Consider the following 13,976-nt stretch of genomic DNA (forward strand, 5'->3'; position numbering starts at 1 on the left):
AGAGACATTTTGCGGTTTAGCAGCTGATGTGAAAACAAAATAGTAAAATGGAGGTTAATTTTCCAGAGGAAATAAAAATCCACAAGTAGATAAAAGAATCTATCTTTGAATATGTCTTAAATACAATGTTACTATAATATCTTTCTCCCCACTGACAAAAGAACGCAGTTTAGTATTTATCCATAATTTTTTCTGTCTTTCTTCTGCTCTCTTTGATAAACTGTTGAAAGAGTATGGTCATTGGTACACTGTTAACAAAATGCAACTGTAATCAGTTCCCTTTTAGAAGCAGGGTTATTTCTTGTTTACATGTATCTTTGCTAGGAAATCTGGAGGAAAAAAAAAAAAGAGCGAGAACAAATGTGCTAAACAGCAAAGAAGTTTGAATTCTAGAGTATGTCTTTTCTTGCATAAGAGAGATTTTTATTCAAATGCTTCTGTATATAAGATACACATGTGCACATATGCACATTGTTTTATAGACATGGCAATGTGTTCATTTCTTTCCAGGAAACCTTTCTTTTCAGTCGTTAGCTGCTACGATTACAGAATTTAGAACCATACAATTTGTACACCTTGCATGATGATTTTCATCTGATTCCTTAATCGTATCTACAGTTCACGTTTGCATTCTTCAACAGTTCACTGATCAGTAATTTATTTTCAGACTTGTGCATGCCAATTATCAATGCAAGGTTCTAATCGAAGCTGGACCTAGCATTGTATATGACTTAATTTAAAATTTAAAAGTCATAAAGGGAGATTAATCTGAGGTAAAAAGCTTTTTTTCTTATTTTTTTCCCCTTTTATTTTTGTCTGCTTAAACGACTGCCTTTAGATCTCAAGCACTTGTTGATAGCTCAGAAAGAGTCTTGCTGAAGAGATTGTTTTGTGTAGTGTGAAATCACACAGAAATATTACTAATATAAATCAAATTATAGTTCAAAACAGTGGTAGCATTCTTAATACTAAAGCTCGCACTGGAGATTGAGCTAACCAAGTCTTTCACAACGTTGGCGGGTGAATGAGCTACAATGCATGAATCTTATTACAGCTTTTCAATATTTTTTACTATTTCTCTTGCAAGTTGTCTTTTTTTTTTCTTCAAATTCTAACGGAATGCCTGTAAATGCAATGTTTGTAACATCTAGTTCAGTTTTGACATATATCTATTCTAAGACACGAAGGAATCTTTATAAGTACAAGAAAAGGATATTTCTTTGCCGTACTGCTTTTTTTTATGGTGTTGAATAACAACTTGGAGACCTTAGTATTTATTTTCCTCTATGCCTGTGATTTCATACACCATTCCTCTCAAAACAAGTGTAATCCAACAACTCCGTGAATCACTGTCAGGAAATATTCTTTTGGACTGCTGTTCTTAAGATAATCAATGGAAGCATAGCTTGTCATTGAAATCTTAATAGCATTAAAGGATTTGTAAGCAAACAGTTTTGTGTTGGCAGGGACAGGTGTTTGCTGATATAGGGGAAACATTAACAATTTTGTCGATAGTATCCACAGCCATGTCACATTGGACTACAGCTACCTTTGTACTGCTAATTAGAGTTATTTACTATAGGATTCCATCCCATTACTTGGATGACTAGATAGTAAGGACTGCTGAACACTCTCTCCAAAAGAATGATGTAATGATTGATTTAGTGAGCCATCTTGATCACTTAAAAGCTGGATTCCTACTCTATAAGATCTGCTTTTCATACCAATAGGTTCTGTCTGCGTGCACACATGCACGGCTAGTTCCTTTGTAAGACTTACAAATATTTCACTTTCATAAATGAAATCTGTGATTCCTCAATCGTGTCATTTCATTTCTTTGGTTAGAGATAAGTTTATGCAAAAACAATTCCTTCACTTCTTAAATGTGTATTTTTGACTGGAAACATTGTCTGGAAATGCAGACGTTGCCAACCAATCCTTACTGAAATAGTTTCTAAAAAGTAAGATCGGCAAGCTGTTTTATGAGCTAGAACCATCAGTACCCTTCTTTGTCATACCTTCTGTCTGTGTGTGTGCGCGCATATGTGTGACGTTCTAGCATTTATTTACACTTACTCAGTAGTATCATTGACTTCTGAAGACTGGACAATCCGATTTTTTGGTTGACATGAAGGTAGTAGAAGAAGTTCTTAGGAGATTAATCTTTTTTCTCAGCATAGTCTTTCTTATCTGTCAGCAGCTGTTCATGATGCTGAGGCTTATATCTGTAGTTTCTTTTTCTTTCATGCTTGCAGGCATGGATCTCTTCTCCAATTGCACAGAGGAATGTAAAGCACTGGGCCACTCAGATCGGTGCTGGATGCCTTCCTTTGTCCCATCTGATGGACGCCAAGCTGCAGATTACCGCAGCAATCTGCACGTACCTGGCATGGACTCCGTTCCAGACACTGAAGTGTTTGAAACACCAGAAGCCCAGCCGGGGGCAGAAAGGTCCTTCTCCACCTTCGGCAAAGAGAAGGCCCTTCACAACACTCTGGAGAGGAAGGAGTTGGATGGACTGCTGTCTAATACACGAGCGCCTTACAAACCACCATATTTGAGTAAGTACTATTCACAAGGCTGTATGAAAGTGTTCCCTTTGCGGGAATAAAAATTGGCTCTTTCTGCTATTCATAATAGGAATAATACGAACACAATTTTAGAGCAGTGGGGAAAAATGGCTTCCCTTGGAGTCAGGCACCACTGAGGAAGGCATCATTCAATGCTTTTTTAAAAAAGACAAGACCTCTATTCTTGTTATTATGACATGACGGTCAACAACAAAAGCATCAGATGATAGCATTAGTGGGGGAGTTACTCAAATTTGTTTTCTACTGTATTATTTCCAATTTTTTCATGGTTAGGTGCTTTAAACATAGACAGGGTAACATTTTTTTAAGAAAGAAAATTAAGACAAATACTTTTGTTTGTTTGTTTGTTTGTTTGTTTTTCCTTTCAACTGTACTAGGAGCTTCTCATTATTTTTTCCTCTTATCTTTTATATTGATCAGTACCTTGATGATCATTATTTTAAACTAACTATTTAGATAGTTAACATTAGGGGTTTGGAAGGAAGAAGATAAAACTTTTTGCCTTCCATCTGATCATCTTTCAGCCTATGTAATGTCAACTTCTGTCAGTTTTCCTCAGTGCCTCCTGTCTTGTTCCAAAATCTTACCTCTTCAGTCAACTTTTGACTGTGGTTTGGTGACATGAGTGCCATAGATCTCAAAAAGACTTGTAATTTTGTAGAGTCAGACAGATGTAGAACTCTTGAGTACTATGTTGATCTAATAGGTCTTTCTATTTAGCAGCCTTCTGTATTTTATTAGAGACTGTAATCTTCTTGACTTCAAGAATTTATCTTGATGCTTATCTCATCCAAATAAGCCAAAGACATTGACATTGCACTTCTAACTCTTTTCAAAGCGTCAGAAGTCTTTAAGGACAGCAGATCGGGGGGAAAAAATCAATGAATGGTATTCATTTATTTATTTTTATAAAGTATTTATCAGTTCTGAAAGGTACTGCACTGGCAGTTTTGGTGTATGAAGATCTTCACTACAGATCATTCTCAGCACAGGCAACACAGTTCTTTCATCTTAATTAGCTCTGTCTGGGAATTTCAGTCTTTCAGAGAGGTCTTCTTACCATTTCAGTCTTCAGATTTGCTTTACTGAAAGCTTTTAAATTAGGATAACAATTGTGAGATGTGGAAGCCATTCCTAAAACAAAACAAAAAAAATAACAGCAACTAAAAAAAATGTCCTAAGGCAGTCAGCTGAAATACCAAGTGTCGATCATCTGGTCATACTCTGAAGACCCATATGAAGTTTCGCATAGCTACGATGTAACAACTCATATCTCTATCTTTACCTAACTGGTCTAAGCTGTAACTTAGCAATACTGATTTCATATCTAACACATCAGTTAAAAAAAAAAAAAAATAAGGTTTTACAGCAGTTATGGTCCAACAACAACAGAGTTCTGATGCAGTATGTACATTACAATAGTGATTATATCTGGTGACATCATGTAATAATGATTTTCTTATTCATTCTATAGGGATTTGAAATTTTGCTCAGCTAACATAAGTAGTTTTGTTGAATGTGTTTACATATGGACATTTTATGCTTTCCTGGTATAAGTACATGAAGAATAGGAGGTAAAATGTTTAATATAAACAATATAAATGAGTGGTATTAGATAATCCACATTTGAGAATCCAGATTTAATTTTGCCTTTTTTTCTTTGGACCTTGAAGCAGAAACTGCCAGAAAACAGAGTAATATTTCTTTATTTTCCGTTAATGAATAGTTTCTTTAGTAAAATTTTAGATTGAAATTATATAAAGAATAACAGGAGAAAAACAAATAAAATGAGCCTAACAGTTGTAGCAGTGAGTAAATAATTCATTATTAACAATGTGTTCAATGAATAAGGCAAGAGGAATGTGTAAGGGGAAGGAACAGGAAGGAACTTTAGTTGAGCCACTGACTCACTACAACTTTAATAACATTTAAATTCAACTTCTTAACAAAAAAGATTGTATCAAAACAGTTTGTCAGTAGAACAATTTTTTCAAATAAGCGATTAAAATGTATGAAACAAAACCCTCGTGTTCAGCAAAAATGCTGTATAAAAAGTTTCAGCATGTATGAAAACAGCTGTACGTAAAAGAAAATGACAGCAAAGAGGGAAAAGTATATTGAATGGCTCAAAAGCTATTCAAACTGGAAAAGGTATTAATTAAAATGATCTGTAAAGACCAGATGTTCTAGCCAGTAAATTTTAGGATGGATAATAAGAAAGGTGAGGAACTTCTTAGAGCAAGTAGTGAAAGTCAGGAAATTATATACAGACAAGCTTTAGGATGTCAAATATAAGAAGTTTAGGAGAGAATTGGTGGGTCTCTCAAGCCACAGTTGGTTAGGACAGGAATGTTGCAGAGAGACTAGACTGTTTCTTTGAATTTGTCTTCACAGGAGGAGGGAGAGAAACAGGGAGAAAGAAAGAAAGGCATTTTTAGGAAGCTGCCCATCCCAGGTAACCTTTTCAACTAAATGTGCAAGATTGCATCCTGAAAGAGGATGTCGATGAAAAAAATAATAGGAAGAAGCCAAGGGTTTATATGTTTCTTTAATAATCAGTGTTTAACAAAAGCTAGTGACATATTTTTAGAAAGTACTAGAAAAAAGTTGTAAATTTGAGACTGGTAAGAAACGCAAAAAAAAAGACAAAAAATTGTGACTGTGGGGTTTTAAGAACAAGGTAGCTGGCATCTGTCCAGGAAAACAGCACAGAAAGATCGTCAGTCTATTAGAATTTTGACAGAGTGGGTGAGAATTAATCAATATAGCATATCTGAACTGTCAAAAAAAAAAAAAAAAGCCTTTAGCCTAGCTTCTGTGTAGTAGAAGCTACTAAAGTAAGCAAGTGTTGTTGCAGGGAAAGCATTACCAAATTCTGTGTGTCTGAGAGACAGAAAAAATTCATAAGGATAAATGGGACACTTTAGCAGAGACAGAGTTCTCCTAGCATCTGTATGGAGATCCATGGACTTTAAAGCATTAATTTTCTAGAAAAGGAAATGAACATAAAAAGGACAGTATTTGCAGATGACATAAAATGATTTAGGTCAATCAGGTCTCTAATAGACTATGTATGTCCACATAATTCAGTGAAGCACGAGCTTCTGAATTAGCTTGTTCTGTAAATGGAAGCTGCACAACAACGTCGGTACAGAGGAATAGCTGAGAGGACTTATTAGTTTGAGCTGTGCCATGAGTGCAGCGGGTACAGATGTGAACTGATAGCTCGACATAGATCTCTCACTGCCCGCCCCATTACAAGCCTGTTTGCTCAAGGTTGCATTTGCCTGAAGATTCTTGCACTGTGTTCTGATGGGCACCTTCAATGCTCAGCTTTAGAAAACACAAACAAGGATGGCAATGAGAAATTTGACCTCTTCTTGAGAAAAAAGACCATGGAACGAGCCCCTGAAAAATGTCCCCCGACGTACAGAGCTAGCAAGTAGGAATGAATTGTCAACTTGTAAAAAGGAATTGAACTGAAAATACACTAAGATAAACTATTATAAAACCATTACACAAACCGTACCACTATGTTGCTTTAGCCAGTGTATTCATTCCGTAGAAATACATAGCATAATGGTGAAAATACTGAAAATATTTCCGTGCAAAGCCATATCAAAAGCTTAGCACTAATTAATTTAGACAAGCTATGATAGGGACATGAATTAAACAGGAGAATGAATGAATGCAGAGAAGTTAAGCTAGGCATCTCCATTTTCAGTTAAAAAAGAGCAGCACAGCAACTGAGGAGCAAACATGTCATGAAATGGGAAGATAATACACATTTGATAAGTTGATATTCATTTGGCAGAAATGCTAGAGTAATCTGTCAAACTCATGGTTATGGGGGACAAATAAAGGGCATCATAGTGGAAAAGAGGCAAGCAAGAGGTCTGCTTGTTTGTTTTTTTTTTGAGGCTTAGGTCATTGAATACTTAGGTCATTTATTACTTTGGGAAAGACCCTCAGGTGGGAATAGTATGATTAGCACCATTTTATTCATCTCACTGGTGTGTTGGTCGATAAGTAGCTTTTAAATTATTTTCCTGTGTTCTTTTTTTTTCCCCCCTGTTATTGTGGATTGTTCTAGACATGTATTTTTTTAATAATATTTTAGAGCTTTCCTAAAAGCTATGCACTGACATTTTTTAATGTAATTTTCTTCCTACTAAGAGGTTAGGATTTTTTAATATATGAAAATATTCAGATACTGCCATAATACTTTAACTGTATATGTATAAATGTTTATTTTGCTCTAGAAATTACTGTGGCATAGATTAATTGACTTTGTAAGCAAGTTAAAATAAGCTACATAAAGGCACAATTTACTGCGCAGGATAATAGCATCCATGCCAGGAGATACTGTGGAATAACAGTTGTGTTCCAAAGTAGCCCCCTAATCAACTCTGCAATATTTCCTACGTACATGGAAGCATCTTTGCATTCACTGCTGAAACGAGAAAATTGTCATGGTAATAACTACAGCATCAATGATGCCAACACCATCAGTGTATTTTATGTATGAATCAGGATACTATCATGTTAGGTATGACGGGGAGAGAGAGAGAATTAAAAACTGATCCTTTCCCCAAAAAGCCAGCAGCCTATGTAAGGTGAAATAGAAGAAACAAAATCACCTTCTTCAGCTAACCATTTTGTATTGTGTTGCAGGGATACTCTATGCTACCTTTGATAGATGTACGTAGGTCTAGGTTTACAGAGACAAATAACTTGCATTAGTCTTGTTTGTGTCATCCAAAAAATTTAAACACAAGCTTGTGTTCATCCTGTGTCTCTGTTTCTTAGCCTGGATAGCCATTGCTTCACTCTGCAGTAGAGGTGCGATGAAGGTCTGTGCGTGATCAGGGAGATTGGGCTTGGCAGCAGAAGTGTAGAAAGTGTAGACGTAATCTGAGATTCTGGTTCTACAAAATCTTTGGCATCTGCTCGACTGGTCATATTCAAGTCAGCTTGCTTTACAAATAAAATTAAAAAGCTTTCAAAAGTCTTTGCCCAGTTGAATTTAGGAATGGGACCATTAATTTATTTCAAATAATCTACCACAGAGATACCACAAAGAATGGTTTATCTTACAGTCATTATCCATCTCTCTGAATTAAACTAGAGCAAATGACATAGAGGACTAGAGGAGAAAAATTTTCTTGTCTTTATACCAGGGCAAGAAGTGTCTCACAATCCCCTGATCGTTTTTCAAAGGAATAAAAAAAACATATGTAAAGATTTTGGGGGGGCATTTGACATCTTTAGGATCACAAAGACTATTTCTGTGTGGCAGGACACATAACATAATTTTCTGCTATTATTTAACATAAATATATGAAAGATGTATTAAGCAAGAAGTCTTGCTGTTTTGGAAAAGTTTCCCAAAAAATTAAGCAAATTACCATTTTGTACATTTAATATAATGGAAGAAGAATTTTCTTCTTGTTTATTTGCATCTTATTGCTGGAAATCACAGCTGTGATAGACATTATAGCATTGCATTTGCATAAATGTAAATAACAGTTATTTTGAATGGAACACAAGTTTTTAAAAATATCAATCCTTTCTACATTTTTGTTTTTAAAAATTAGTCTATTTAATTTCTAATACAAATCAGATAATCTTGTGAGCCTGCTAGTCCCTTCTTGAATACTTTTTTCAGTTTCCACGTATTTGAAGTAAATATGCACATTAGTAAAAGCAAACAAATTATTTTAAAAAATAATTAAATCTTATTGGTATGAATAAGCAAATGATATGTACACAGTGGAAGAGTTGTTCCTTTGTGAACAGTAGTTTCATTTTCAAAACTAATGTTAAAATTTTATCTTTCAACTTTAAATCTGACCTGCTAAGCTGAATTTCCTGCATATCCCATTACAGACAGTGGAACTCTTATCTTATATTGAGGAATCTATCTGCATGACAGGGTACAACTCTCATTTCTGCACAAATGAGAAAGATTTTCTCCATGCCGAGCTGCTCACAAAAATGGAGGCTGAGTTGAAAAGCCAACATGTAATGCTAAGAAATCTAATTGTATACTTTTTATGCAGATAACTCTATCTGCAATGCTAAGAGATTTATTCGCTTGCACCTAAAGTTTGCCAGTTCAGATGCATCTCTATCAGGTAAATAAAGTTTACAAAAAAAAAAAAAAAACTTTTAAAAGGTAATATTAATTAAAATATAATCAAAGGAGTGCAGGACTGATGTGTTTTTAGTCATTATTGTAGGCACTGTGTGGTCTTGAATAAACCACTTAAGATGATTCACTGTTCAATGATTATTGCATAACTTCTGAAAGGCATTTTTATCTTATGTTCATGACTGGTTTGCGTTCTTCAGCTGTATGTATTCCTCTTGCAGCTATCACTCAAAAGGAAGAACTCTTACAGGGTATTACAACAATAATAGAACAGAAATAGGTAATTCAGAAAGCAAAATTAGAAATGAATATATAAATATGCAAAGATAACTTGGCTGTAGCCCAATAAAACCTATAAATTACTTTTTTTAAAAAAAACAAAACAAAAAAAAAAAAGGATGAATTTAAGAATAAGAAATAAGCATTCTTTTAATTTTAAAGCACAGGTATTAGCTGTTACATTTAAGTACTATTTCCTTAAATCCTTTTATTTAACTGTGGTCTTAGAGCTCCCTGTGTAATTCAAAACACTGATTGAAAAAAAGAAGTACTTATTTGGTTTACATAGCATCTTTTATCTAGGAGGACTGTAGAGCTCTTTGCATCTGTAGTAGTAGTAGTTAAAGGAATTTAAATAACTTACCTGAAAGAAAGTTGTACATTTGTTTTGTCCTAAAATATGCATATATCCAACTTTTTTATTTTAATAGCTGTAGAAGTCTATATTTGCTGGTTCTGATTGGATCACATAGAAGCCTTGTATGTCTCAGACTTGTCCAATATTTATTCATTTATATCAATTTTGAGAGTGCTTTTGTCTGCTGTGAGTTATGCCATCTCTGGAAAGTTTGTTTTGTGTGGGTGTTTTGGTTTGCCTTTTGTTTTGTTTGTTTGTTTTAAATAATTCTGTTTTCTGGATTCCTACTCGTTGAATATGGGAGAAACCAGCAGAAAAATTGTTTGAAACTTCAGGAGTTATTTTTGAGATTCTCATCTTTCAAATTTAAATCATATCTCAAAAGTAATCTAGCCAGTTATGGATGTGAGTTTCTGTAGAAAGCAATGAGATGTTTGCAGTTAATTTTTTTCAGAGGCATTGAAGTTATTTATTTTTGATAGGCAAGTTCTTTTCAGTATGAATAAATGTTGTTCTTACATGCACAGACCTTAATGTGATGGTCAGGAGTTGGAGTATTGAATGTACTTCTGATCTTTTCTGTGTGCAGAGAAGTCTTTTCCTCTCTGCTTTCCTCTCTTACAAACTCCTTGGGCAGCGCAGCAGAGGAAATTATTCTTATTTCACGCTCTTTTCCTGCACAAAATAAATTTTCTGCTTTCATTTCCACTGCCTTAATTTTAGAGGGCATCCCTTCCTAATTTTTTCTTGACCAAAGGACAAAAAATAGGGAAAACCATTTAAAGAATGAAACAAATAGGAAAAGAAGGGACAGCATCTATCGTGTTTGAACAAGCACACTATAGGGATCAGTGTTGCCATTTTTCTGGCAAGCCTGTAAACAGCTCTATTTGTACGCTAGGCACTGAGAATCCACAGTTTCAGGCGAGCAGTAAGATGACTGCTGCTGGGAAGTACCTGTCAATGTATTTAATTTGTTTTAGAAACGTGGTATGGCAAAGTAGAAGAGTGAAAAATTACATATTTGGTACCTTCTTGTAAGACAGGAAGTAGGAGATGGACGATCAGAATATAATTTTTAACTTCTATAGCTAGTAAATTGCTGGAAAAACTAAATATCATGAATAATAAGCAATGTGTTTTCACTAAAAAATCAAACTGTGCTAAAATAATTTAATCTCTTTCTTTGATAGGATAATAGTCCTTCTTGGTTGAAGAAAATATTGTGGACATGGTGAACTTGATTCTTAAGTTCTGCCTGAAAATTATGTGCATATATGAGTTGCAAGAGTAAATCAATCATTTCTTGCATACACATGAATCTTTTACATGTGTAAATGGTATTATATTACATGATGTTTTCACAGGAGTGATTTGGTTAGAAAAAATGGTTGCAGACTAGATTCACTAAGGAAACTATAGGGATCATGGACTCCTGTTTTAGTAAGTAAGTTGAGTCCCCTGACTTTATTTTTTTCACCTTCAGCATCATGGTTACATTTAGAACTGGAAAAGGATTTATTATGAAACTGCTTAAATACAACTTTTTTTCTTTTTTTTTTTAATTCATAAGGAATTTTATAGATGCTGATATTGTGGATTCATCTTATGTCAGAGTAACATTCTGTCACTTTGTCACTTTCTTAGTCGCCTATTTGTGCTTTAATTTGACATCCATCTATTTTCAATTTGGCATTTAAGTCACAATTGAATGTAGTTGCATATAGCGGTGGTGCTGATAGGGAGTGAGATCTGAAAAAATTCTTGCACACAAACAAATGCAGAAATAACTTTTTTCTGCTCAACTTGAGATAAAGTGTTGTGGTTCTGTATTTGCAATATATTTGATGTCCAGTATGGCTTATTGCTTCTAATGAATTAAAACAGGATCCTTCCCAACTGGGATGTTATGGTTGATACCCTTGCACTCTCTGCAGTGCCTTTGACTTGTGTCTACTAGCTTTCTTTCCTAACAAGTCCTGGGCATGGTGTGTGTGAGAATGAGGGCCAGGGACCATTCCTGAAAGCAGATTGAATGTGATCAGAGTATATAGCCCCCATATATGACTGAGAAGTTTTAGTAATGTGGACATAAATCATTCTGTTCTAGTGGTATTGTAACAAAGAATAGTCAAGGGCACATTGCATTAAAGGCTAGAAACTGTGCCAATATGTCTTTTTGAATAAGAGAAGTTTTGAAAGGATTGCAAGAAGTTTATATGATGTACTTAAATATATTATCTTGGCAAACTGGGAAGAACTCTCTGAAATCTGAGTGCTACTCATGAAAGACAGTGTAAAGTACTGTGCTTAGTTCAATGGGAAATAAAACGTTCACAAAAAGAGAGGGCATATACCTGCCAAATCCTAATACTACCAGGCAAGAGAGGTGGTAGAAAAAACATAATGACAAAGATAAATTAGATAGGAATACAGTGCATGGTGCTGATTTAATACTGTAATGCATATTACCTAGTGTCAGAACAAGTAAACTTAATTATTTCAGGCACAATTCAATGTGATTAATCTAGGCACCTCTGAAGGCCACCAAATTGCAACTTATATATGTATGCTTTTCACTTGAATCTATAGAGAACTTAGGCACTTAAGAACAATTTAGAAGGACTGTGTTATATCTCTCTTCTTCTTCCCAGTGCACTGAAAATTCTAAGTCTCGTTGTAGTCAACATTCAGTGTATTCTGCATTGCTTAACTCTCAAACTGACATGCTCATTTTCAGGCTTGTCAGCTTAAAGACATTTCAGTGTGGATTTCAGGAGAGTACAATAAAATGTTGAGTTCTGAAAAAAGATGGAGGAAGGAGAAAAGATTTGAGGAGAAGTGATAGTTGCATACAAATACATAAGCAAATCTTATTTTTTTTTTTTTTTAAAAAAGGAATCAAATACAGGTATTACTAAGGATAGTACCAAAATTATTAGGTTAAAGGGAATTGGGAAGAAAGTTAATTTGCTATGAGAACACATATGCAATTAGAATGAGTTGATGGAGAATCTTCATAGGGAATTTGTATGACATACATCATAAATAATTTAGGAGTTATTTAATCCATCCTAATACAACACATAATTATAAGAATTCTTAAAAATGAAATGTTCCACGATTCTCTGACTGCAAGGTGATGTCATGTATCATCTTTAGTGTTTTCAGGTAGATAATACAGTTGTAATAATGTAGAAAGATGGAGAGGCTTTCTTGTTCTTACTCTGTCTTGTGCAAAAACTGATTTTGTTGTCTCTATGGTACATTATAGAATATACCTTAGCACTTTCTATACTGCATTGTAGTAACTAAAAAGCATTGTTTTGGCAGTAAATAACGGGAACCAGAGATAAATCAAATCTGACGTGTACTATGTCACTGGGCTGTTCCTAGCAGTGAAAAAAATTTGTCAGCATTTAGCACAGAAAATAAAATAAAAATATCTTATTGCCACAGAACACTGATGACAAAAAACATTACTTGATTCAAAAGAAAATCCCTAATCACATACTTAAAGTAATATATATGTTGATTAAGGCCAGTGCTTAAACTTAAGCCTATTTCTGAGGATAGTGCTAAACATTCCTTTAAGTGAATTGGGACTTGAATACCAATTCTTTAGAAGGGTAGTTCTTTTTTTTTTTTTTTTTTTTTCCTTTTTATTTTCCAGAGACTCAGCTGAGTCCAGGTAGAATGTAAATCTCAGGGCACTCAATAGCACCAAAGAAACATTTCAATGACTGTCATGAAGTGTCAAAAATTGTATCAAGAAGCCTGTTTGTCATACCGAAATATTCACAAAGACATGTTCAAAGAACTCCTGGTGGTGTCAGCATACTTCCAGAAGTACGTGGGCACCAAAGATCAGAAACATCTTAAGAATAGGGAAATAATTTTACTAAGCGTGTATTTTCAGATCTTGAAATGAAGCTAATGGAAGTGGCAAGGTTCATCAGTCAGAAATTTGGGCAATAAACTTTTTCCAAAAAAAAAAAAAAGGAATGGTAATTTGTTTAAGTTGTTGATAGAGAATTCAAAACTATGTTCAAATTTGAAAAGTAACACTTGTATTTAAGTGCAAAGGACAAGACCCTTTCCCCCTTTTCATGGAAAAGATAATATTATTTGTCATATTCACTAGATTATGGTCAATGCAGTATCCACCATTGTCAAATTTGACTTGGCTGGGAATCAGCATCTGTTGAATTGATTTAAATGAATATGGGCAGGGAAATGTATAATGCATTTAATGCAAGACAAAAGGAAGGACAATGTGTGTGGTCACATTGCTTACTAAATGTGAAAAATAGCTCTTTGGCATAATCATCTTTGTTCCAGAAGTAAAGACAAATTCTCGAAGGATAGATTCCAAGGGGCTGTGGAGTGTGCTTACTTAAATAAAGGCAAGTACCTTTCCAGCAAAGATTCACTGCAAGAATTGCTAAACTCTTGCATTTTGGCCTACTTCATTTATTCACAGCCTGAAGACCTAATACTCACAATTTATTTTGATTTGAGGTGAAATCTGGGTAATTGTGCATGTCAGTCCAAATGGTGCTAGTTTATTTTAGAAACTATTTATATTTTGTGT

The 13,976-nt window shown here is 34.4% G+C and overlaps 1 protein-coding gene across 9 annotated transcripts in view; it reads left to right on the top strand.

Annotated features, from left to right (window-relative positions):
* Positions 1 to 13,976, top strand: part of PCDH10 (protocadherin 10) — a 39,994-nt gene that overhangs the window by 11,846 nt on the left and 14,172 nt on the right. For 7 of the 9 annotated variants that reach the window (XM_068680735.1, XM_068680737.1, XM_068680739.1 and 4 more), the window contains exon 4: positions 2,232 to 2,561. The exons of 1 other annotated variant lie outside the window; for it this stretch is intronic. In XM_068680735.1, coding sequence (XP_068536836.1) covers positions 2,232 to 2,561 — 330 coding nt within the window. The remainder of the gene's footprint in view (positions 1 to 2,231; positions 2,562 to 13,976) is intronic. One more of the 9 variants, XM_068680738.1, reaches the window with a different exon arrangement.

This window comes from Anas acuta, chromosome 4, assembly GCF_963932015.1.
Source record: "Anas acuta chromosome 4, bAnaAcu1.1, whole genome shotgun sequence".
Taxonomy (NCBI): domain Eukaryota; kingdom Metazoa; phylum Chordata; class Aves; order Anseriformes; family Anatidae; genus Anas; species Anas acuta.